Source organism: Puma concolor, chromosome D3 (genome assembly GCF_028749965.1).
Source record: "Puma concolor isolate L17-30 chromosome D3, mPumCon1.1.hap2, whole genome shotgun sequence".
Classification (NCBI taxonomy): Eukaryota; Metazoa; Chordata; class Mammalia; order Carnivora; family Felidae; genus Puma; species Puma concolor.
In genome coordinates this window covers 67,463,266-67,488,699 of record NC_141678.1, presented here as the reverse complement: position 1 = coordinate 67,488,699, position 25,434 = coordinate 67,463,266, and the positions used below count along the sequence as shown (strand labels likewise).

At 43.7% G+C, this 25,434-nt stretch overlaps 1 protein-coding gene and 1 long non-coding RNA gene across 3 annotated transcripts in view; one reads left to right on the top strand and one right to left on the bottom strand.

Moving 5' to 3' along the window:
- LOC147575604 (uncharacterized) overlaps positions 1-20,542 on the top strand; it is a 36,733-nt gene extending 16,191 nt beyond the window's left edge. Inside the window, exons 8-11 of the long non-coding RNA XR_015242549.1 lie at positions 2,751-2,975; positions 5,199-5,338; positions 9,964-10,077; positions 19,995-20,542. This is a non-coding gene — a long non-coding RNA (uncharacterized LOC147575604). The remainder of the gene's footprint in view (positions 1-2,750; positions 2,976-5,198; positions 5,339-9,963; positions 10,078-19,994) is intronic.
- KATNAL2 (katanin catalytic subunit A1 like 2) overlaps positions 1-25,434 on the bottom strand; it is a 68,333-nt gene that overhangs the window by 30,262 nt on the left and 12,637 nt on the right. For both annotated transcript variants that reach the window (XM_025931209.2, XM_086682901.1), the window contains exons 2-6: positions 11,113-11,183; positions 7,356-7,522; positions 5,981-6,023; positions 2,804-2,921; positions 1,579-1,677 (exon numbers count right to left, since the gene is read on the bottom strand). In XM_025931209.2, coding sequence (XP_025786994.2) covers positions 1,579-1,677; positions 2,804-2,921; positions 5,981-6,023; positions 7,356-7,522; positions 11,113-11,183 — 498 coding nt within the window. The remainder of the gene's footprint in view (positions 1-1,578; positions 1,678-2,803; positions 2,922-5,980; positions 6,024-7,355; positions 7,523-11,112; positions 11,184-25,434) is intronic.

Here is a 25,434-nt window from a genome sequence, read left to right as displayed (position 1 = left end):
AGTTGAAATAAATTCCTTAGAATGAAGTTGGTTTGAATAAAAATTCACAAGCATTTTTCAGTTCCTGACGCCATGCCATATGCTTCCTTACAGGTCTGGCTCCCCTATATTGTCTCATCCTTTGAGACGTTTCACACACAGGAAGAACTCATCATCAGGAGAGTGATGATAGTTCCCATTAACCACCATGTACATTCTCCACTCAGTAGAGTCCCAGCTAACAAGTGACTTAAGGCCAGGTTTAAACCCAGATATCTGCCTCCCGTACTCCTCCCAATGCCACCTCATCTCCCCCGCAGGCAGAAGGAGAAAGAAAGGATGCATGCAAGAAAAAAGTAATTAGCAGTAGCCAGCACTTACCGAGTGTATATTATATGCTGGACACTATGCTAACATTCTCCACTCGTTATGATATCTTTCTAATTAAAAACATTTTTTTAAATGTTTATTCATTTTTGAGAGAGACAGAGACAGAGTGTGAGCAGGGGAGGGGCAGAGAAAGAGGGAGACACAGAATCCGAATCAGGCTTCAGGCTCCAGGCTCCAAGCTGTCAGCACAGACCCTGATGTGGGGCTGGAACTCATAAGCCGCAAGATCATGACCTCAGCTGAAGTTGGCACTTAACCTACTGAGCCACCCAGGCACCCCTTTTTAAAATTTTTTTAATGTTTATTTATTTTTGAGAGAGAGAGAGAGAGAGAGAGAGAGAGAGAAAGAACCCATATACTTGAGGACCTTAAAAGGAGCCAGTTCAAGCCAATGAGAGCTCCCTTAATTTCCAGGGAGATGCTCCCAGCCTCCCCTCCAAACACACACACAGTCAGAGTTTAGTTCGCCCCAGAAGAGCCAGCCAGGGGTAAGTCTGAAGTCCTGTAGTTTGAGAACTTGCTTGAAGAAAGATGACTCTTAAAAAGACACCCAACCCCAGAAGTTACAATCAAGAGAAACCTGCTGGGTGTTGATACTGCTTCACCTTTCCAAAGGACAGGTTTTAACCTACCTTCTGCCTACAGCCACCCAATCTGGGTCTTCTCTGTTTGAGAAACGGTTATTTCTGAATCAAGAAATGAGGTTCATTATGAAAAAGGTAGAAATGTTTAGTATGGATAAGACCCACCCTATTTCAACTGAGGTTTCATGGTTCACATGGAATGACATGTAAGCCTAGAGCCACATCTCCATGGAGAAAAAGTGCCATCGCTCATCAGTTACCACCAATGGGGGAAGAAAGAATGGGCAGGCCATCATAACTCCTTCAATAATACAGAACACCCATGCTGATCATTTCAGTCGTGGGATTTTCAAGCTGAAAGTGACGTTGGAAGCCATCTCTTCCAAACTCCTGAGTTTACAAATAGGGAAACTGAGCTTCTTCGAGGTGGGGCACATCCTTCAAGACCAGACCAGAACACCAGGGCTGTAATCCTCATCCAGTGCTCCTCTTAGTTCACTGCACAGCCAGCCTTTGACCGTCACCTATTAGCTTTCCTCTTTGACAAAAACAGCCTTTTTTACTTTCATTTTTACAAAGAAAAGGGATGCCCCCCTTTGGTTCTAGGTTCACGAGTGCCACTTACTTTTTGTGGGCGGACGTTTTCTTCTCCGCTGCCTTTGGGGATTCCTGATATACTCAAGCCAAAGTCAGCGCCCTCCATGGGAGTATTATTGATAGGCTCCTGGGGAAAGAGGAAGACAGCAAGAAGCCAGCTGGGGAAGCAAGTTCCACATGCTGGTGGAAAATGCCTATTCCGGCATCCAGAATCACACACTGGGTATCAGTTCAGTAAACGGGAACCTCATGTGTCATTCGGCCACTTCTGTGCAGACCCAACAAGATGAATTCACTGTCTGCCTGTGCCATACGGGAAGAGCTGTCACCAGAAGCTACAGGCTTTGAGCAGCTTTTCCGGTGGAGGAAACCGTTGTGCCTCAACCCATCCCCGTTCACACTGGCTTGCCTGTTCTCCTATAACGAGGTATCTGAGGCCAGGGGTGGCTGAGTTTGGAGGTGGAGCTGAGTCAACAGTCAACTGCTTCCTGCGGATTCCCCTGCACCACCTTCGGCTCCCTTCCACCTGAGCCAGACTGCAATGGCCAGAAGTGTACAACCTCCTCGAGAGTGAGAGGTTCCTTCTGACAATTGAGTTTCACGAGGACTCCTTTCTCCCCCGCCAGGGATCTCTGACACTCTTTCTTCCCATTCTTTTTCACTATTTCCATTAGTTCTCTTTCCTCTGAAACCTGGTGTGTTTGTTCTGACCCAGGAGGTTGGAGGTATGAATCCCCTGAGTTAGAAGCCATTGATTTCCCCCGCCTGCTGGGCTCTGTCCTCTTGCTGACCACCCTGTCCCCAAGATTGTTTTGCGGGGAGGTCTGGAGTGAAGACCAACCATTTGTGTTTTGGAGAAACCCAGCCATTCCTGAGGCCGTCCTTGACTTAGTCTTAAGAGTCCAGGAATGTGCTTTGGGACAGGAAAGATGTGCCACCTATAGTTACCTCAAATGGGATGATTGAGCTCTGTAGCAACCAGCCCCCTGCTCTGACTGGACCCAGGGCTTACCCCTCGAGGACTGTTTCCCAGTACTCCAACCAGGGGGAAGGCTGGCGGAAGGAAGGAGACTTTCCACTCGAATTAAGAAACATTAGGAAGGCTAGAGATTTGCCTGTGGTTTTAATTCAGTATACTGGAAGAAAATCTACAATGTAACAAAATCACACAAAAATGAATAAATGTGACTCTTTTCTCAGGGCTATTTCTCAGCCATCTGCAGTTTTACCAATACCAGCAAAGCCATCCAGACCTGTTTAGGATGCTCCTTATGGACGGATTTGGCATCCCCTGGCTTCCCCACCGTGGTTCTGGACCGTGGCCTCTGCTGACTGATCTTGGGAAGATTTTGACAACTGTCGCTCATCACCCTAGGGGAGGGAACAAAGACCCTGGAGGAAATTATTCAAACCATTTAATTTGAGGTAACTAAACAACCTGTGTAGCCAACTTAAAAAGAGTTCTAGAAAGATGTGCAGATGTGGCACCATTGGGCCCTTCCATTTGCACTGTCCTGACACCCTGGCTGCCTGGCTCTGACTTGCTCCACTCTACCCCTTGGGTTCCTCCAAGAGCAAGCTAGAGGGTCCACCTCCTTCTGGAGGCCCCCAACCTCCTCTTCATTTTCCCTTCAAGCCACCTGGCTCCAGCTCTTCTGCCGGTAGCTCTGTATTCCTAAGAACACATGACTTTTGCAAGCATTTTCCAACGTTTCTTCCACCTTCCTTAAAGAACAGTATGCAGCCCAGGGGTCACGTTGTGGGGAGGAAGGAGGAAGCCTAGGGATTTGCCTGTAGTTTTGATCCAGTGTGCTGGATGTACTTAAAATAGTTCTCATCAGGCTGCGTACAGCCAACATGGAAAGGTGCTCACTTCAGCAGCCCGTATACTAAAACATCGAAGGGGCTAGTGCAAGGGAAGCAACCCTTACCTCATCTCTGTTGTCACAGATCTTCATATTTGCCAAACAGATTTTCACCAAATATTGTTCACTTAAGGCAAAACATATTGATGGGTCTGGACGCCAGACAGTGGCTACCTCTCTTGGAGATGGGATGCATTGATCGGGAAGAGAGCCTGCTGGGGGGCTGGGGTGGTGGCGCGTACGAGAGTCTATGGACATTTGACTGCATATGTGTTATATGCATCAATATAAAGGTAAAATAAAGTTGTTCGCTAGGTCCTTGGAACGAGAAATTCAGTTTTGGAAAATTAGCAGATAGGAGATGACATCAGAGAAAGGCAGGACTGCTCGGGGGGCCGACCGTGAAGTCCCACATCTGAACTTGTTTGGGTTTTCTCCATTCCTTTGTCCTTACGTGTAAGATGTGTTTGCAGGAGTTTTGCTGGAAGTATTTCTCCCCTGTCCTAAGGGGTCTCAGGGAGCATCTATTTCTCCATTTCTTTTTGGGAAAGGAGGAGTTGTATTTAATATAAACACCTAGCCAGCAAAAGACCACCCATGCCAATAATAACGCCAGCGTCCACACACCATGACCCCGGTGTTGGCCCACTGGGGTGGGTATCATAAGAGGTGGACAGCTGACAGTTTCTCGGAACATTGTTTTTCATCTGTAAACTAGGAACACAAACGTCTGTCCCTCAGGCCTTTGGCTGGCACAAAAATGAAGTGTCTATGAAATGAATACCAAACATGTTACAAGTGCAAACCCTTATGAATAGCACTGATTTAAATGCAATGAGGTCATATATATACACATATGTAGTGAAGCTTGCCTAACGTCATTGCAGGGCAGACAGGGAACAGGGAGTCTGTTTTCCTGCTTTGATTTCCCTTTGGAGGCAAGTGGTTCACAGATCTGCTTTAACACGATCAGAGACAAGTTCCTAATGTGCAAAGCAATGTGATTCATTCCCAGTCAGCTCTAATGATTGTAAAATTCATCCTAATATGGGACCAAATCCACCCCGTTATAATTTTAGGTGCCCCTCCTGAGTATGCCCTGTGGAATTCTACAAAGAAGGCTCAGTCCCTCTTTAGAGGGTGAAGACTGGTGCCGTGTTGTTCTAGGGGCACCGCCTCCCCATGGGTTCCAGTCTTCAAGCTAACCCTCTCCAGTTGCCCCAATCATTCCTAAGGTTACCTGGCTCCCAGATTCATCCTCATCCTGATCACCTTTCCTTTGTCCACAGTCTTCTGACCACAACAGAGTCACCTCCTATTTTGGGGACACTGTATTTCTATCAGTGAGGCCCAAGACCACATTAGCAGTCACATCACACTGTTGTGATCACCCTCACACCTTATCTGTTGTGAACTCAGATTTCTAGGTCCCTGATTTTGTAATGAGGGAGCTATTTGTCATTAGTCTTTGGTTGGAGCTTACACCTTATTTCATTAAATTTCATCGTGTTATTTTGGGCCCATCTTCCAAATTGTCCAGATTTTTTAGCATCCTAATTCTGTTATCCATCACATTAAATAAACTTTCCTCCACTGAGTTATCTGCAAATCTGTAAACTGGGAGCTTGCTCTCTGGTGTGAAATGCAAGCATTAGGAAAAGGCACTTTCATTTGTTAATAGCCAGTCTCATGACACAACCTTTCATTTCAATAGCTATCTTCAATTACAAAATTGTAAACAAACAGCATTCATTACTTTCCTAATTATCCTTCCCGACTCCAGCCATTTGCTGTCTGACCTTTACGCCTGCCACGTACAAACGTTTACTCAGAGACGAGCTGAGGACACCCAAGCTGTCAAGCTGCCTCCCTGAAGAGAAGCAAAGTGCTCGAAAGACATTCACTTCTGGAATGTTCTCCTAGGTAAGGAATGCTGGGGAAGTTCCAGGCATGAATATGTGGCTGAAACATAATCAGAACCCAAATGCATGCCAAAGCTGGCTTCTTTAAATGCTCCTCGCTTTTTTGGTTCAAAAGTAGTTATCGTTTGTTGTCAGAGTTTGACTAGCTTTATGGAAACTGTAAATAAATGGATAATGCTTTGGTCAAAACGATAAAATTGTTCCTAAAGAATAGTACAAAACAAAGTTAGCCTCAGGCAGAGCATTATTGAGAGTATTATCATGAGGCATGCATGGGTGCTTGCTACGTGTGGGGACCTCACTGTGTGTCAGAAACTTGCTCCAAGCTTGTGAGGAGCAGAGCCAGGAATTGAACCTGGGTCTTGCAATCTCTGAGGTCCGTACTCTTCATAGCACATAGCCTTGAAAGAGCACTAGTGAATGCAGTTATCTGTGGTAAAACCAGGAGAACCCATAGATGTTGGCTCATGTCTTGGACGTCTGTAACGTGTGGGGAACCCATTGCTGGGCCCACTAAGGTCACATGATCACAGTCTGCAATTGCTGGTAGACAGATAGGGAACTGAGCTGGAGAATCTTCTGGAAAGGGATCCCACAAACTCTTAGAGTTGGGTTGGTCGAGAGGAATTACCATTCACTTTACCTTCTGGTCTTCCCTCCACTTCTTTGTGGTAAATTATTTTCCGCTGTAGCAAAACAAATATTGGAGGAAAAGGAAAGAATTTAATTTTTAAGAGAAAGTGATTTTTCAGATATGTTTGCCCTTTTACATTGTTCTCAAAATTTGTGCTATAGCCTTGTGGGGTCCAGGAGCTCTAAGCTATTCTCATATAGAAAGAAGTGAAACTACCAGCAGAAGGAAAGAAACCCATGTTTCCCAAGCATTTCTGCATGGAGAAAGACCCCAAAGCCCTTAGATATTAATTGAGTTGGAGACCATGAACCTGGTGGCAACTTCAGTGTGGGCCAACTTTACGGTTACCATTACATTAAGTTTTCATGAACTTGACACCATTTTGCTGTGGTCCGTGGGACACCAGGATGATTGCATGAACACTTACCAGTCGTACTCTGCCAGTTTACCTTAAAATAAAGACATTGTGTCTAATATCCCAGGAGAATATGGTTCCAGGCTAAATCAGAACCAGCAATCTAGAAATTAGATCATGTCAGTAATAGTCCTGGTGGCCCAGGAGTCAGTGCTTCTCTGCCCAAACCCAGACCCAGCAACCAGCCAAGGACAGGGAGCTCTGAACTCTGCCCTGGAAAGGAGCTCAGATAAATATCCCTTCCAGCTCAGAGATGCGCCCCCGGCTATTTTTAATTGACATTCCTCTTGGTTTCCTGGTCCCCACATGAAATGTTAAAGTCTGTGGCTTAACAAGTGCCTTGTAAACAGGACAATGATCTCCCTTGGTTTATAATTACTTCCCCCACTTACAGACTTCCAAGTCAATGTTACTACAAAACATAGGGCCCTCGCTTTAGATCTTTCCTCCAGCCAGCCTCCTTGACTGCTAACCTATACTGGGTCTTTGCATTATATTGATCATTATCTGGATTGATGGCTTTCAAAAGCATTTCATTATCTATACATGAGCTATTAGCTTCACCAATACTCATTTTCATGTTATTTTCAAGATAGATAATAGGTCTTCCTAACAACAACAACAAAAAGTCTTCTGTCTTTTATCCTCTTCCAACAGCTCTTTCCATTTTTAAAGAAATGAAAGTAACATTGGTCTTCTAAAAAGCACCTGTGATGCACTGGGGTTTTGCGTTCATTGTCCTAAAACACACATACCTCAAACAAATGCCACCGTGACTAAAGGGACATCACTGCCTGGCCGATCATGTTTCTATTTCTGTACAGGATCTGATACAGGCTATACAATCTTTCTGGTCTATTCTTTCAGTGTGGGGAGGGGGAGAGTAGCATCTATCTGAGAATAAAATGAGGAAGAAACACTAATCTTAAAGATGAGAAAAAACCTTATTTCTAGAAAATAGCCATGTACCTGTGTCTGATGCCTTTTTGACAATTTTGGGGTATTTCTGAAATTTTACAAAATAATAGCTCTCATATTCCATCAAAATAGTTTCAAGGTCGATGTTGTCACAGACTTCAAAGCGTTGTAACCCCAGTTTAGTTTCTTGCTCCAAAGCATTGGCTGCATCGATATATCTGGCCATTTCACAGAAGAAAAAACAAGAACAAAAATTAACTCTGGGTAAAAAGAATAAAGGCAAACAGGCATTACAAGTCCACAGAGACTCAATACAAATATTAGCTTATATTAAGCAGTACATTCGATGAAAATTACAATATATGAGGTTTGCCTATAGAAGGAGCCCACATATGTTAAGTATATCCAAGTACTGTTTTTCAAACCAGTTGCCTCTGGAAGCTACATACTTATTCTAATGATGTCATCATTGTTCAAAACATTTTTGGAAGTGCTTAGAAGTCAAATAAGTAAATCGACTAAGAAAATGTCCTGTGTTTTCTCATTTCTAGCCAAAATTGAGTATTTGCCCAACTTGATTACCTCTTTATTCACCAGCATTAATTTTAGATAACATCTGGCAATTGTTAAACCCAAATTTAAGCCCAAGAGGCAAGATGTGCCATGATTGTGGCAACTGAAAAGCACAGGTCATGAGTTCTAAAGGAAATTCCAGAAATATGTTGATCAATATCATCAAGGAGATTGAGTATAAGAAGAAGTCATCTGCTGGGCCATGTTATTTCTGGTCATTTTTCTTCAGTCACACATCTACACTACCCGGTGACTGTGGGTAGAAGCATGATCTTCACCGGGGTTCTTCACTGTCACTTTGAACCTGTTGTTGTCTCAGCAATGCTCTGTCTCCCAATCCTCTGAAAGTGGAAAGACTTTCCACATTTTAATCTTAGTTCTCAACTTCTTATGAAACCAAAGACTCTCCTGAAAGATGGGCAAATACGCCCAAATCAGCATACAATTTCATCCAAGGACATTGGATTAAGAATTTTTGCCTCAGGATAGACTTCTTTCTGTTTGATTCAAATCTGGGAAGGTAGGAGAAAACTTTCTTTTATATTATGCTTTCTTCCCTTCACCAGATTCAGGTCAGTTGGAACACTGAACTTTCTTAAACAAGGTTGCCATGATTATTTCCAGTGACCTTGCTAAACTTTAAAGAAACTGCAAAACATCAATTGGCTGTAGTCAGTCAGCCTCTAGACACATTGATGGCTCACCAGGCTTCTATACTGTGTCTTAATCCCCATTTTACAGAGAGAAAAACTAACTCTGTCCTAGGAATAATTTTTGTTTAGTATTAAGTAATACATGCTCATTTGAGAAAAAACTAGAAAATATAGGTAAGTCAAAAGAAAATTCCACTACCTTTGCCTGTCTTTCCAAACATTTTTAATGACTAAATGCATATATACTTACATATATACACTTGTAAAGCTCTATATATGTATATACACACACACATATATATATATGCATATATATATATGTTATATATATTATTTGTGTGTGTGTGTGTGAGAACATACACTACAGATTGCTTGTAGTCTTTACTCACATCACATTATATTGAACTCTTTCCAGGATCATGGGCTTTTGACTTACACAAAAATTATAAGAATAGATGATAGTAGGCTTCATAGATCCCAAACTAATTAATCGGGGAACAAAACTGCTTCTGCGTGTTGCTACTACATTGTTTGAGCTTGAATGAAATCTGAATTTAATGAGGTTGGCTGGAGGAGCCACTAGAGGTTCTCAACCAACGGAGTGACAGGATGGGACGTCAGGAAGAGGAGTGAGCAGTAATGAGCATGACATAGTGGGAGAGATGGGGAGGCTGTTAACAGGTGCTCAGACCCAGAGAGCAGCATGTGTAGTCCTCGAACCAGCAGCTGTGATCCTCCACTGTCGGACCTCACCTGTCCTCCCACACACAGCCCAACTCTGGTCTGTCTCCACTTATGGCTCTTCTTTCTCTGTGAGCCTGCCTGCGATGTCCTTGTGCATCATGTCTATCCATCTTCTCCACATCTTTCTAGACCAGCTCACCTTGCCGTCTCTACAAAGCTTTTCTCTGGTTGTTTATTCCAATCCACTGTAACCTAGCCTCTTGATGAGGATAAATCCTTGGTCTTTTGTTAAAGACAGGTCTGCTTTTCCAACATTGATATGTCTTTTAAAAATACCTACAGTTTACTTTTCATCTTGACATACACTCCTAAGTGCCTTTACCAGCAGGTCTCAGGAAAATGGTCAATTCTACTAGAATTTTCATTGATTTGAGATGCAAGGGGCCATCTCGTGGCAGAAAGGGGAAATGCATGCTTTGTAAATACACAGTTGAAGGGATAAACTATGCTGACTTTTCTTTGTCTTTTGTTTTCGTGGTTCTCCTTTCTGAGATAGTTTCTTGGCACAGTTACCACTTAGGGCTGGATAATTCTGTTGTGGGATGCTGTCCTGTGCATTGAAGGATGTTTAGCAGCATCCCAGACATTGCCAAATGCTCCCCACGAGGCAAAATCACCCCAGTTGAGAACTGCTGCTCTAACTTGCAAGTTCAAGCCCTAAGCCTGAAACCTGAATATTTTCTTCCTAGATGAAACCTGGAAAGAAAGGAAACTGGAAAGTAAATAGTGGATGAGCTCTCTTCCTCATAAAACCCAGCACATCTGCAGCCTTCATTGTAAAGGCTTGCACGTTTCCAGATCAGGTAGGTGGCCAAACTCAGATGCTTCCAAATTTCCTCCCCTGCCAGTTATTGAATGGCATTGTCCGGAAAAGAAAGGGGGACATAGGTCATCCAGTAAATCCGATACCTTTATTTTGAGGGAAGGAGAATTGAGGAATAAGAGTGTGATCTCTGTGTACGTAGCCTGCTGTAGGGCCCTGGGAATCTGATTTGATAGGCCTGAAACCTGAATGGGAAAGGGAACGTATCTCATGACTGGGTAGCTTTGTTAGAGTTTTCAAAATGCGTAATGGAACTATATGTGTCAATGAGGCCATAAAATTATGAATCTGGGTTGCTGATGGTGGGGACAGGGACAGGCAGAGCACAGGGGATATTTAAGGGTGAAGCTATTCAATGTAATACTACAATGCTGGATGCATGACATTATGAATTTGTCAAAACTCATGGAACCATTCAACACAAGAGTAAACCCTGATGTAAACTATGGACATTAGCTAACAATAATATATCAAGATTGGGGGCACCTGGGCTGCTCAGTCCGTTGAGCATGAGACTCTTGATTTCAACTCAGGTTATAATCCCAGGGTCATAGGGTCAAGCCCCGTGTTGGGCTCCACAATGAGTGTGGAGCCTGCTTAAGATTCTCTCTCTCTGTCTCTCTCTCTCTGTCTCTCTGTCTCTCTCTGTCTCTGCTCCTCTCCCTTGCTCACACTCTGTCTCTAAAATAATATGTATATATACACACATATACATATAGGTACATCTACATACACACATGCACACACACACAGATATTTATATATAAAGATTAGTTCACCAATTATAACACACGTAGCACACCAGTGTAAGATGTTAGTAACAGGGTAGACTGGCTAGGGTAGGGGGATTCCCAATATATGGGAACTCTGAATACTTTCAGCTCAGTTTTTCTATAAATATAAAACTGCTATAAAAAATAAATTCTATTAGCTATTTTTATAAGTGTATATCTAGAAAAGTGGAGGTCAGACAAAGAGAGGAATCACGTCTGTAAATCTTTGAAACAGAACATACCCTTCTTGTGTTAAATAATGCAGAATCAAAATAAGAAGATTTTTTCGTCGTGCTTCTGTTCTCCTCTCACACTGTGAACAAACAGGAGAATTTAGATGGGACAACAATGAGATCTAACACTCTTTTTATAGCAATAAACCCTCGAAGGTAAATGTAACCTGTCAAAACCAAGAAGCATGACTTAAAGGCTGGAAGGCAGTTCAACGTCTCTAAGGATATGTAAAGTTATTTTCCATTGTCGTTTTCTTCTTAGAGCTGCCTTCTCAATTGTACACTGAAGGTACAATGATTTAAATTAGAATTGCACTTTACTAGTCAACTTCTTCCTGCCAAGCTAATTGGCATTTTATTGCTTATAAGTGCAAAGAAATGAGTATACACGCTCCTGTTTGGGCCAGGTTAAGGAAAGTGATGGTAAAGAGAAACTTGTGAGCTAGAAATCAGCTCTGACAGCACAGCATCTTTGGTTCACCCGGAGTCGCACCCAGTCCCAGCACAAAGTGGCCTTGAGTTCCAACAAGCCACTCAGCGGGTGACTACACAGCCAAACATTTAGCATACCCACTGAGAGCAGCAGAGGCCAAAAGACGGAAATTCCTGCGTAATAATGTCCTTATTCAAACTCGATGCATGTGTACGTTTATTCAGCATTCGTGTGCTGTGTTTAGGTATCAGGTATCTCAAATTCCCCTGAAATGTATTCATAAGACACCTACTTTCAGTAATACCTCCCTTATTTGTGAATAACTTACCTGACATCTTTTTCTAAGGAGCATACAGGTAAGAACTGGATAAAAGCAAAAAAGGCCCCTCGGTGGCCCAAATAAACATGCTCATGACATGTATAAAGACTTTCAGACATTCATCCGAAGCTTTCTAAAAATTAATGTAATACAATGAAAACATGTGTGCAGTTATTTCAATCAAACAGTATTGGGGCGCCTGGGTGGCTTGGTTGGCTGAGCATCCAACTTCGGCTCAGGTCATGATCTTGCGGTCTGTGAGTTCGAGCCCCGCATCGGGCTCTGTGCTGACAGCTCAGAGCCTGGAGCCTGCTTGGATTCTGTGTCTCCGTCTCTCTGTGCCCCTCCCCTGCTCACACTCTGTCTCTGTCTCTCTCTCAAAAATAAATAAACATTAAAAAAAGAATCAAACAGTATTATAAATTATTTTTTTCTTACATCGCTTTTTTATGATGAAATATACATAACGTAAAATTTACCATTTAAGCCATTTATAAGTACAGTTTAGTGGCATTGAGTACATTCATATTGTTGTTAAGCCATCGCTGCCATCCATCTCTAGAACTTTCTTCTCTCTCCCAACTGAAACTCTGTATTCATTAAACAATAATGCCCTAACCTCTTCCCCCTAAGCCCTGGCGCCCACCATTCTACCAGTCTACTTTCTGTCTCTATGAATTTGCCTTTACTACGTACCTCACGTAAGTGGACTCACTTCAACAGTATTTGTCCTTTCGTGTCTGGCTTATTTCATTTAGCATAATGTTGTCAGGGTTCATCCATGTTGTAATATGTGTCCAAATTTTCTTCCTTTTTAAGGCTGAATAATATAGTACTATAAATTTTTATTTTTATAATTTTCTTAGGATTGTATTTTCTTAAGTAATCTCTACCTCCAACGTGGGGCCCAACCTCGTAACCCCGAGACCAAGAGTCTCATGCTCCACTGACTGAGCCAGCCAGGCACCCCGATAAATTTTTAACAAAAAACAATAGACTGTGCCCCCACTCCACTACCTCACTCCCCACTTCTCCCCTAGAGGCAACAACCTTAAATAGCTTAGCCGTTTCTTCTGACACTCACCTCCATGTTTCTAAATACATCACTGTTTTGCGATACGTGAACACTAGGCATTAACTGTTCACATCCTGTTAAGTAGATGAGAACTACGTTGCTATCCAACTTCTCACCCTCCCCTCCCCGCTACACTTATATCAATATTCAGTGCTTACATTATTATGAGCATGTGAATAATGTTCACTGCTGAGTCAGAAAGCACTTACCCATTTCTGTACATTATTTTTTCTTAGAATGAATAATTGCCCCATTTTTTTTGTAGCTTGGCTGTATACATATTACTAATTTTCAAACAGCAACACACCTCTAAAGTCCCCTCCTATCACTTTGTTCACCATCAAATACATCAGATAATGTGTCACATACACTTTCCCCATTCTTCCAAGGAATGCATTTTCCTTCAGTGCAAAAGAAATAGTCTCAGAATGCACGACAGGGAAGAAGGCTTAGGATTGCCCTATGGAGCTTCTGTTGCTTTAGCGTGTGTGTATATGGGTTGGGACCCAACCTAAAATGTCTTACGGTTGGGTCACAGTAACAGATTGAAAGTCACTACACAAAATGACATTTTCCTGATCTTAAGATATTCAACACTGGCCATTTTTGCTCATTTTTCTGAAGATGTTGACATAACACTCTTGATAAAGACTGAAGCTTTTCTAATTTACCATATTTAGTAACTTTGACTCTGATAGTCAAAATCTACTCCCCTCCCCCACTCCGTTTTTGTTTGTTTGTTTGTTTGTTTTGTGTTTTGTTTTTTTGTAATTTGATTTGACTTGCTTGTAGTGCCATCTAGTGTATTAGGAGGGGAACACTTCATGAAATTTATGTTAGTTCCAAATTATTATTCGCATAAAAAATGACAATCATCGCAAAATTCAGTCCAAATCAGGTTTGCAAATAAAGATATAACCACATGTTAGAGAAGCAGTAATAAGATTGATAGGATATGTTTCTAAGTAGAAAAATTCTCAAGTTCAGGCTTGGGGTTTTGATACAGAATTTTAGAAGTCTAGAAGGTACTGGGAGAGCATTGAGTCTCAAGAACCTAAGATCCAGATAAATTAAGGGATTTGCTTAAAGCCTGCAGACTTGAGCTCAGAACCCAGTGCTCTTCCATCAGTTCCTCCCGGTTTAACCCCCTTCTCTTCAATCTCTGCTCCCACCCCTACACCTTGACTACAGACTAAAGAGAAACTGCTATTTTAATTTGCCAAAAACTGCCAAATTTGCTAAAATCAAACAACTGTGGTTACCAAATAGTCTTTCTTAGCTGACCTCACATAGTAACACACAAGTGGTGGCTCTTACAATTCCTCAAACCTAAAATCCCACAATTTTAGTGACCATTTCGAAGCAATTACTGGCTAGACCTCCTTCAAAAAGTCAGTCTCCCTGGTGCACCAGGAGTGTTGTGTCTCGTAGGATGATCATGCTTTTTAATTTCCGAATAGTCAGATTCCTGCTGTAAATGAAGCTAATCCATTTCACATGTATGTAAAGGTCTTTGAGAACAAAAGGATTGGAGCTAAAGAGCCATGAAAGCCATGCACGTTCTCAGAGGCGCTTCAGTGGACACTGGCTAGTGCCCTTTCCAACTGGGCAGTGTTTTTGCAGACTGTGGGGTGCTGTGCCCGTATCAGGGTCAGTGATTGGTGGGTGCTCAACAGCTGTTAGTTGCTTGTTCGTATAATTCAGAGTCTCTCCATCCTTCACTCTGGAAGCATGCACTTCTTAATCTAAACGTGCTCAGGTGCACATGTTCTCTTATGAGTAGGATGCTGAGAAAAATTAGCTAAGGAGCGTTTTGCTTTTGTTCCTCAGTACTGCACACACCGCACTGTGTTTGGATGATAGCTCTAGATTTCCTAAAGAGGAAGGTCTGGGTAGAGCCAGAAAACTTATTATGTGAACAGAAAAGATCTTGAGAGGGATGTTTTTAAAAGGGGATGGGAGGGGCGCCTGGGTGGCTTGGTTGGTTAAGCGTCCGACTTCAGCTCAGGTCATGATCTCATGGTCCGTGAGTTCGAGCCCAGCGTCGGGCTCTGTGCTGACAGTTTAGAGCCTGGAGCCTGTTTCAGATTCTGTCTCCCTCTCTCTCTGCCCCTCCCCTGTTCATTCTCTGTCTCTCTCTGTCTCAAAAATAAATAAATGTTAAAAAAAAAATTAAAAAAAAAGGGGGGGGGATGGGAGGGAGCGCCTGGCTGGCTCAGTTGATCTGAGCATGCGACTCTTGATCTTAGGGTGGTGAGTTCAAGCCCCACACTGGGCATAGAGCTCACAAAGAAAGAAAGAAAGAAAGAAAGAAAGAAGGGAAGAAAGAAAAAAAAGTGGGGGATGGGAGGGCTGGGGAGGATGGAAGAATGGGGTGGGTAACAGTTAAGGGATGTACAGTTTCTTTTTGGGATAGTGAAGATGTTCTGAAATTACCGTGGTGATGGTTGTATGTGTACCTCTGTAAATATACCTCGGGTGAGTTGTCTGATATGTGAATTATATCTCAAATAAGACTGTTTTAAAATTCAAAAAAAAAAATGGAGAGAGGTAGAGAAAAAAAAGACTAAAATGAATGTAAATAATTTGAGTAACTTTTTTACCCTGATTCACAAAACAAATGGTCTGACTGAAAATAGAAATCCTTTTGTGCAACATTTTGAAGTGATTCAAAATGGAAATGGTGGGGAGAAAGAGCTGCTGATCACCCACATCGCTGTGAGAGCCTGCTCCCCACCCTGGCGGCAGGGCCCGGGCCGGTCCTGGTCCCGGGTCCCGTCGTGGGATGCGGCGACCACTGGCGCTCCTTTATGTGCTCTGATCAATCAGCTATGTCCAGCCAGCGAGCCCAGAGTGAGCACTGGGTAGGTGTGCTGGACAGAAAAGAAAACACGAAACCCTCTGGGCAGACATTTCCCTTTACTGTATACTTTTTGGTTTTGTCATCATGGGCCACGCACATAAAAGTTGAAGAAACCACCTTAGGGGCACCTGGGTGGCTCGGTTGGTTAAGCCTCTGGCTTCAGCTCGGGTCATGATCTCATGGTTTGTGAGTTTGAGCCCCGTGCCAGGATCCGGGCTGACAGCTCAGAGCCTGGAGCCTGCTTTGGATTCTGTGTCTCCCTTTCTCTCTGCCCCAAAGCCCGCTCATGCTCTGTCTCTGTCTGTCTCTCAAAAATAAATGAAGATTAAAAAAAATTTTTTTTAAGTATTTAAAAAAACGCCCGCTCATGCTCTGTCTCTGTCTCTCTGTCTCTCAAAAATAAATGAAGATTAAAAAAAATTTTTTAAGTATTTAAAAAAAAGTTGAAGGGGCGCCTGGGTGGCGCAGTCGGTTAAGCGTCCGACTTCAGCCAGGTCACGATCTCGCGGTCCGTGAGTTCGAGCCCCGCGTCAGGCTCTGGGCTGATGGCTCAGAGCCTGGAGCCTGTTTCCGATTCTGTGTCTCCCTCTCTCTCTGACCCTCCCCCGTTCATGCTCTGTCTCTCTCTGTCCCAAAAATAAATAAAAAACGTTGAAAAAAAAAAAGTTGAAGAAATCACCTTAAATATTGTTAATATTTCTTCAGTTCATTGGACAAAAATAAGACTCTTTCAGTAAAACAAAAATTCCTTTTTTTTTTTTTTACAGAGAGAATGTGTGTGCATGTGCGTGAGTGGGGGACAGGGAGAGGGACAGGGGGAGAGAGAGAGAGAGAGAGAGAGAGAGAGAATCTTAAGCAGGCTCCATGCCCAGCCCCAAGCCCAAACGTGGGGCTCAATCCCATGACCCTGGGGTCATGACCTGGGTGGAAATCAAGAGTCCAACGCTCACCCGACTGAGCCACCCAGGCGCCCCTCATATTTCTTTAAAAGAAAGATCTTTTAAAGATCTGGCAAGGTCTGAAAGAATATGCTCTCACATATGACTGGTGGAAATGTAAACTAGTGCAAACCTTTTATAGAGCAAATTGGCAAAATCTATCAAAATGAAAAACGCACAGACTCCTTGACCCAGCAATTCCACTCCTAGCAATTTCCATTGTAGAAGATCAATTATATTATATCGTAGAAATAGTCCATGTATGCACAGTGATTAATGTTCAAGGATGTTTAATACAACATTATTCGCGTTCGCAAAAAAATAGCAATAGGCTATAGACATCCATCAGTGGTTAAATAAGTCACGGCGCAAGCTCACCGTGGAAAGCAAGGCACCGGTGAGAAGAATGAGCCGGATCTATTCACACCGCTGAGGAAAGATTCTGAGCACATCGTGTTTTCGCTCCACCCACTCACTGCCCCCCCCCCCCCCCCCCCGCCGCCCCCAAATATTGTGTTACTTGGGGCAAGAAAGCTTGAAACACAAGCCTGAATTAAATTTGATAAACAAAAAAACTTCAAACAGTACAGTTTAAAAAGAAAAGATTCTTGGGGACCTTGGGTGGCTCAGTCGGTTAAGCATCTGACTCCGGGTTTCCTCTCGGGTCATGATCCCTGTGTTTGTGAGTTGGAGCCCCACATTGGGCTCCTCGCTGACAGCGCAGAGCCTGCTTGGGATTCTCTCTCTCCCTCTCTGCCCCTCTCCTGCTCGCTGTGTGTCGCTCTCTCTCAAAATGAATAAACTTAAAAAAAATTTTTTTTAATAAAATAAAAAATAAAAATAAAAGATTCTCTCTTCCTTCTATCCACTATTTTAATTTCTTGTGTAATCGTTCAGAATATTATATCATACCTATCAACATAGCTATGTGCAACTTTTTTAAAGTTTATGAAAACAGGATAGTTTTGTTTACACTGTTGGGCATCCTGCCTTTTCCCACCACTTAATAATGTATCTTGTGAATCTTCCAATTCCAGCATATGTAGATCTATCATTCTAAGACATACTGTAAAGTGAAAAATCACATACACACCTACAATCCTTCACTCATAGAAGAAGTAAGGAATAAAACCCAGATATGTAATTACCTCTGGGCACAGGAATGGGATGGGGACATGGCAACTTAAGTGCCAATCCATATGAATTGTTTAAATTTAATACGTTGGCAAGTAAAAAGCAAACACAACGTCAACTTGGGTTGGACTGTTCACAGATTAGAAAATTTCTAGGCCAAGGAATTACATCCACCACCTTGGCAGAGAGCCACTCTGACATCCGGGTTCCCTGCCCAGGCTTGGTAGGTATGGGGTGCAGGGCTATGTTTTCATTCACAGGGAGGGGAAGATCCATACAAAGTCACCCAGAGGCACCTCCTCCTCCACACCACGCTGCCCACCCCCGTGACTCCAGACCCCACCTGCTCCACTTCACCTCACATACACAGAGGCTGGAAAACCTAGGAATCGTATCGTCCACCATCCATAAGTAGGGCCTTTGGTTTCACAGCCACCTCGACACAACTTGAACTGGAGGATTTGTCAGAATTATCTCCCTTGGATTCCCTGGAGTGTTGTTTACACAGTGGACCCTCTGACCTGTGAACTCTTGGGAGATCAGGCTGAACTGGAGGACAAAAGTCTAATGCTTGAGAGGGAGGCACTTCTGGACCCTAGGCTGATCTGGGCAATGTTGGCCATATTCTTCAAAGAATATAAATAACCTATCAGAGAGGCTTGTTCAGGGGTTTGATTTCATTCCTGGAAAATGGTAGCCATCCCAGCACTAGTTGAGAGTATTTCCGGGGGGTTTTGGCCAGAATCACAATGTTTGGCAAATAGTCCTGATGTCTACGGCAGATGATGGGGATTCAGGGGCATCCTTTGGTTCAGTGATTCAGAATTCTGTTTGGTAACGAAGCTGCTTCAAAGAGAGCTTTCCTACTATGCAGATTGTGAAACGGCTTGTACTTGGGGGCTCCAGGCCTCGAAATAATACTTCAACTTTTTCTTTGAAACAAGTTTGGTGGTAGTTCAGAATTTAGTAAGAACAGAAAAAAGGTATAAGAAAATACTGTTTAAATACCTAATGCGAAATATTTAAGATGTGCTATCACTTGAAACACAGAATGTGGTCTTATAAAGTTATTGATTAAAAGTGTAAAGTTTACCAGATCTGTAACATCTTTATACTCCGGCCATTCAAATTAGCATGGAAAGTTGTCTTCTGAATGAAAAAACTAAGAATGGACCATCAACAAATGGCCAATTTAAACTGTAAAAGATGGTGTGCCCCTGCAATGGACACAATTAGATGCTCAATTAATTTCTGTCTACCAAAGAAAGGAGGACCAGAAGTGAACATAGAACGGGAGGTATCTCATTTGTCTCTGCTTCAATGATCTGGCTGTTTTCTTCTTCCTTCATTTCCTTTGTGGGCAATTGTGCAACAAAAATGCCTCCATTATCAGTTTCAAAATTGAATCCTATGATACTGTAGCCTGAGGAAAAGGAAGCATTGAATATCATTCCTAGTTTTAGACCCAGAAGATATTTAGGAAATGTTACTGTATATACACCACATGCAACATTAGTGCTTTTAATTTCTTTTTTACGGGTGCAATGGAGATTAATTTGCATGGGCTCGTTTCAATTTCTGTAATAAGATCCAAATTTTGCATTAAGCTTTCCATCTCAAAAACAAACAGTTAAAAAGGACACATTTCTTCTTTCAAATGTTTTTATTATAGTTCTATTTTACAGTCCCTGCATCTGATATTCACTTAAAAGCTTGAATATATACCCATAGGTTCTAATTTGTTTTTTGTTTGTTTCCTGATTACCTCCTGTTTGTACCAGGAAACTTGCGAAGTTTCAAACACTGTACAACTTGACAAAGCACTAGAACTACCAAAAGAGTGTCTACGGATCCAGGGAAGGCATTTATTGTATTTAATACAAAGTCAGAACTGGTCAGCTATGCTCAGGAACAGTGTGTTCCATGAGAAGAGACACTTGTTAATCCTGAGTATGAACTGGTGATGGAATTTGGGATTTCAGAGAAGTATAAAGTCTACTGAAACACAGAAGACTTTCCATGCCACACGGTGCCATTGTTATTCAACACTGAACCAGATTGCGGAATTATGATATTTGTGTTCTTTTCAAAAGCCCATGCTCACACAGGGTACTTTCTGCTTGCAACAGAGCTGCACGATGGGGAGATCAGACTGCCGGGCACAGAAAGGCGATATCAGTCCCCTGACATGTGCGATGTGAAGTTCTCAGTATCACCTATGAGGTAAATGAAAGGATTTGATATAAATCCATCAAGCCTTTAGAACCAACTTTTCTTTCTCCAGGGATCGAGCCTCAGAGATAGAGATCTCAAGGAAGCAATCAGACAAATCTAGGAGGGGAGATGTTCTGCAGAACGGTTCTCATGGTTTCTGGAACAAGTCAGTGCCGTTGAAAATAAAAAAGAAAAGAAGAGAACAATAGAGAAAGTACAGGTGGGGGCTGTGGCAATGCAAAGAGACTTCAGGGCTATGACAACCAGATACAATGCATGACTAGTTAGAGAACTGTCTAAGTTCTCTGGTTAGAGAACTAGTTGGTTAAAGAACAGTACTTACTATATGATTTCATTTTGATAAAACGTGTGTGTGTGTATGTAACTGTATACACATAGAAAAGGATCTGGGGGGGTGTATGGATATACACTAAGGTTCACCTTTGGTTAACGCCATAGTGTCTCTGGGTTGTGGGAATGTGGTGTTTTTATTTTATTTATTCTCTTCATTACCTATCGTTTCTTTACACTTGATTTATGATTATGGAAGTAATCATGCAACATTAGAACTGCCAATTGATACTCCTGAGAATATTGAAAATATAAAAACTGTCAGGAATTCTTAAATCTAATAAATTCTAAGACTTGGGGTATCTTTAAACCTAAAATGATGGGGAAAATCTAGACTAAGTAAACTACTATTTATAATGTTAAGACAACTGGAAAGTGAAGGAAAAGTTGAATAATACTTAAAACATATACCCATAGCATTGTTCAAGAGATTAAAAACTTTAAATATAAAAAGATAAAGGAAGTGCAACCAGCGAGCTTTCCTGATTTGGGCAAGGGGTCTGGCCAGGTGAATTCCTGGAGATCTGACTAGGATCTAATTGGATCCAATCCAATCAAAGGAGCTATAATCAATGCTGCCATTTTAAGTTAAGACTATTAAGTGATTAGTTTTAGTTGTAATAGTAGTAATAATAAAGTGCAGGAGCACCTCAATGGCTCAGTTTCTTAAGTGTTGGACTCTTGATATCAGCTCAGGTCATGAGCCCAGGGTTATGGGATGGAGACTCACATCAGGCTTTGGCACTAAGCATGGAGCCTGCTTACATTCTCTCTCTCTCTCTCTCTCTCCTTTTGCCCCTGTCCCCTGCACTCTCTCTCTCAAATAAATAAATAAATACTAAATAAAATGTAGTCCTTCTAAGATAAGGGTAAGTGCCCTCAAGGATAATTGGGGGGAGTTGGGCTTAGGCTCATCTGACTCAGGCTTTACTGCCAATGTTCAGGTGGTCAGAGCAAATGGCTATTCATTCATTCATTCATTCAAGAATGTATTCGATGCCTGTGTCCTACACCACTTTGGGGACAAGCCAGATGTAGGAACTATTACCGCCCTCACGGGGCTAAACTGTGTGACTTTGAACTATTCCCTTTCTCTCTCTAGGCCTCAATTCCTCCACCTACTCAGAGGTGTGTGTTCACCCAGGACCTAAACTACTTTGATTCAGGTTCCAGCTTCACCTCTTTCCGTTATGTGACCACATGCAAGTTAATTTGATCTGTCTAAACCTCAGTACTCTCATTCATAAAATGGGGGCAGTATTACCCGTTTTGTTGGGTTAAGCTGAGGTTAGAAAAGGTCGTCAACAGCAGGCGCAGGGCACTAGGGACCAGACCAGAGCTGGGCAGGGGGCCCAGGGACCCCCTACAGGAGTCAATTTCCTGGGGTAAAGGTCCACAGCCCACACAGACAGCGTGGGTGGGTCTTTCTAGGGCCAGGGTCAGGGTCCGGGGCTGGGCTGGCCACTGCGCTGGCTCCGCACGCCGAGGACCAGAAGCCGGGCTGCCGGGCACGCCCAGGCTGCAGGCCCAGCTCTCCAGGGCACGCTGGTCCGGGCCAGGTCCACATGGGGCCAGAGGTGGCACATGAGCCCCGCCCGAGCAAGGGCAGAGAGGTCGGGGCACCCCGTGGTGCAGGAGCTGCAGGCGAGCCAGCCACAGGCCCTGACCTGAAGAAGCTGCAACAAGATTTGAAGGGACTCTCTGCCTGGCTCCACTCAGTAGCTGTGCTCCCCGAGACCAGGGTGACGGGACAGTCAGTCACCTGCACAAATACCAGCAATCTGGTGACCTGGCCAGGGACGTGGCCCAGGGGCAGAGGCTGGCTCCCATGGATCAAACACTGAGCCTGCTTTGGAGAAGAGGATTCCCCAAAGCATCCTGGAACTGCTCCTTAGGAGGCCAGAACCGAGGGAGACCAGCCACAACCCTGCAAAAGCCTCCAGCGGCCGATCAGACGGCCCTGAGCACAGACAGAAAAACCACAGAAAAGCCTCCGAGCTCAAGAGGCCTCACCCGGTGTCCCACAGTCGTGAGAGGAGACGGGAAGAGCCACAGCGTTGCTCCAATTTAGCCCTGAGAACAGGAATCTTCTGGTTACACGCTGTCCCGTCCACTGTCTGCGGGTCCTCAGCAGTTGCCCGGAACCAGCACAGATCCCTGTCGGAGGCCCACGCTGCAGTGGCCTTCTCCAGGCCACTCTGGTGCCTCTCAGGACAGACGGGGACACAGCCAAGAATGCCACCTGGGTGGCCCCAAAGGAAAGGGGCTGTGAGTCAAAGCAAGGGGCACCAGTCTTCCCAAAGGGACAAAGTCCTGGTGGGTGCCAAAGGACATGAGAAGTCCTCTGCTTTGCTCGGCCAGAAATCACGCCAGGCCTTCTCCAGGGAGGAAAGCCCAAGGCCTCTCTCCCAAGACAACACAAGGAAGAAACGCCCTCTGTAGGGCTGTCCAGAAAGAAGGAAAGAGGGCCACTGCCTTCACAAGTGTTCACTCTGTCGCGGTTGCTTCAGACTGCACCGCCTTAAAATGCAAGAGCGCAAGGCTCAGAGAAAACCAAATCAGACAAAAACAAGCAAAGTCTAGACAGCTTAGACTTGGAAAGTGGGCAGGAGGCCTGTTGCCCAAGGCAAAAGAGAAGGTTCTAACAACCCAAAGATTCAGGAAGGGAAAATAAAAACTTTTAATTTGGATAGAAAGCCAATGGGCTCCCTCCCTGAAGTTGAGGAGGCAGATCTGGATGATGAATTGCAGCCACCCACTGTGTCTTTTGAGTCCTGCTTCAACTATGACCGCCCCCCCGGGGCAGGGGGTGGGAAGACTGAAAACTTCAGCTACTGCATTCTGAGAAAAAGGAATTCAGAATGACTCTAAAAGCACTAGTGAAAACTTGGACTCGGTTCAGAAATGACCTCAGGTGAACAAAAAAGCAAGTCAGGGAAGGCACAACCGTCTGGAGCCCATCGGGCCAGGCGGAAAGAGGTCCCCGCTGACTCACTACCAGTGTTGACAGACCTCCCATTACCCAGGGCACAGGCCCCTTACGGCCTCTCCTGTCTTTGCATTGCTGTGCTCCTTCCTACCAAAGCAAGAATCGCTGTCTTCATCCCAGGAAGAGGAAGAAGCTGGATTTACCGGACGCAGAATGAATTCAAAGATGCAGGTGTTTTGTGGTCCCAAGTGTGCCCAGCTCCACAAAATGATGACCTGGTGCAACCAGTGCATCCGGATACTTAAAAACAACATCGATCTTTGAAGTGGGAGGAGCCACGCATTCCGTTCCTGAACCCATTTTGGAGATTTTATGCCGATCAGCTATATCGCATACAGAAATACAGTCGTGTGCTAGTTGAAGAAATCGATAAATTATGGAAAACTCATTGACACCAATGAGAAGATCCAGAAGAGCGTGAGGCGTGGTGGGCGATGTTCGTGCAGCTTCGGGAAGCCCGAGGGCGGCGGCTGTGAGGGCTGACAATGAACGTGGGGTCTGCACGGGCCAATAAGCCCTAGGGCTGACCAGCAAAGCTGGTCCTTTTCAAGTCGGTGGCCCAGCGCCCTACTGATGTTCTAAGGAGCGGGGAGACGTTTGCACGGAGGAGCCGCTGATCAAGCTAGCACCACACCATGCCCTCAGCGGCGGTGACGGAGGGACAGCTTTAACCTATTCTCAGAGAAGCTGGCCTGCGACTGCCCGAGCTCCCGCAGTGCCCACTGGGCCGTGGAAACCCGCCAGGAAAAGTGCCCAGGTGACAGCGAAGCCAGTGTTAGACTTCAAGAACACATTTTCCCCACATAAGCTGAGACTTGCCTTGGACACGGAATTTGGGGTGGGGGAGACAAGGGCGGCGGGGGTTCCGAGATGGCACTTCCCCAGGAGACCAGAGGCTCTTGCTTTGTGGAAACTTCGGGAGGCTCCCTCCTGTAGTTTGCAAATGTTGCACGTGAGAATCTATGTGCCACAGCCACTGCCTCCCCGCTTGGAGAATACGCCAGAATTCCCAAGACGTGAAGCCTCAGGTTTACTGAGGATTTAAAAAAAAAAAAAAAAATTTTAATGTTTTTATTTATTTTTGACGGAGAGAGAGCATGAACGGGGGAGGAGCAGAGAGAGAGGGAGACACAGAATTCGAAGCTGGCTCCAGGCTCTGAGCTGTCAGCACAGAGCCTGATGCGGGGCGGGGCTCGAACCCACAAACTGTGACATCATGACTTGAGCCGAAGCCAGACGCTCAACCGACTGAGCCACCCAGGCGCCCCTTTACTGAGGATTTTAAGATCAATTAGAGTTTTGTCAAGTAGCCCCTCTGTGAACAATAAGACATTGTTTTAATTAATAAGTAGTATTCTCAGATTGTTCATACATACATACATAAAACTACTTGGCATGGGATTATTTTTTTTAATCTCAGAGTAAATAAGGCTTTCTTGGACACAAACCCAGAAACCATTAATTAAAAAGACTGATAAATTTAACTACATAAAAATTTTAGAAATCAAAAACAAGGTCAAAAGACAGCAATCTGGGAAAGATTTACATTTTTTTTTTAAACATTCAAAGGCCAACCTCCTTTATATATAATAAGCTCTCACAAATCAGCGGGAAAAAAAGACCACAATTTGCTATAAAAATGAGCAAAACATAGGAAAAGATGGTTCACTGGAAAGGAAACACAAATGACTCTTAATTGTATGAAAAGATGCTCAATCTTACAAAAATGCAAATGAAAAACATAATGTGATACAAAATTTTACCTATTAGATGAGTCAAGTTCAAAAGAACAGCCTGCTGTGTTAGAACAAATTATCATGCATTACTAGTAGACGTGTAAATTGATACAACGTTTATTGGAGTTAATAGGCAAAATGCTGAAAGCATACATTCTTTGGTACAGCAACATCACTTTACGAATGAGAGACTGAATATATAAATGGGTAATGGTCAGACCCACATAAGCTCAGGAAGCCAAACCACAACCTCTGCAGCAACCAACCCAGAACACCGAA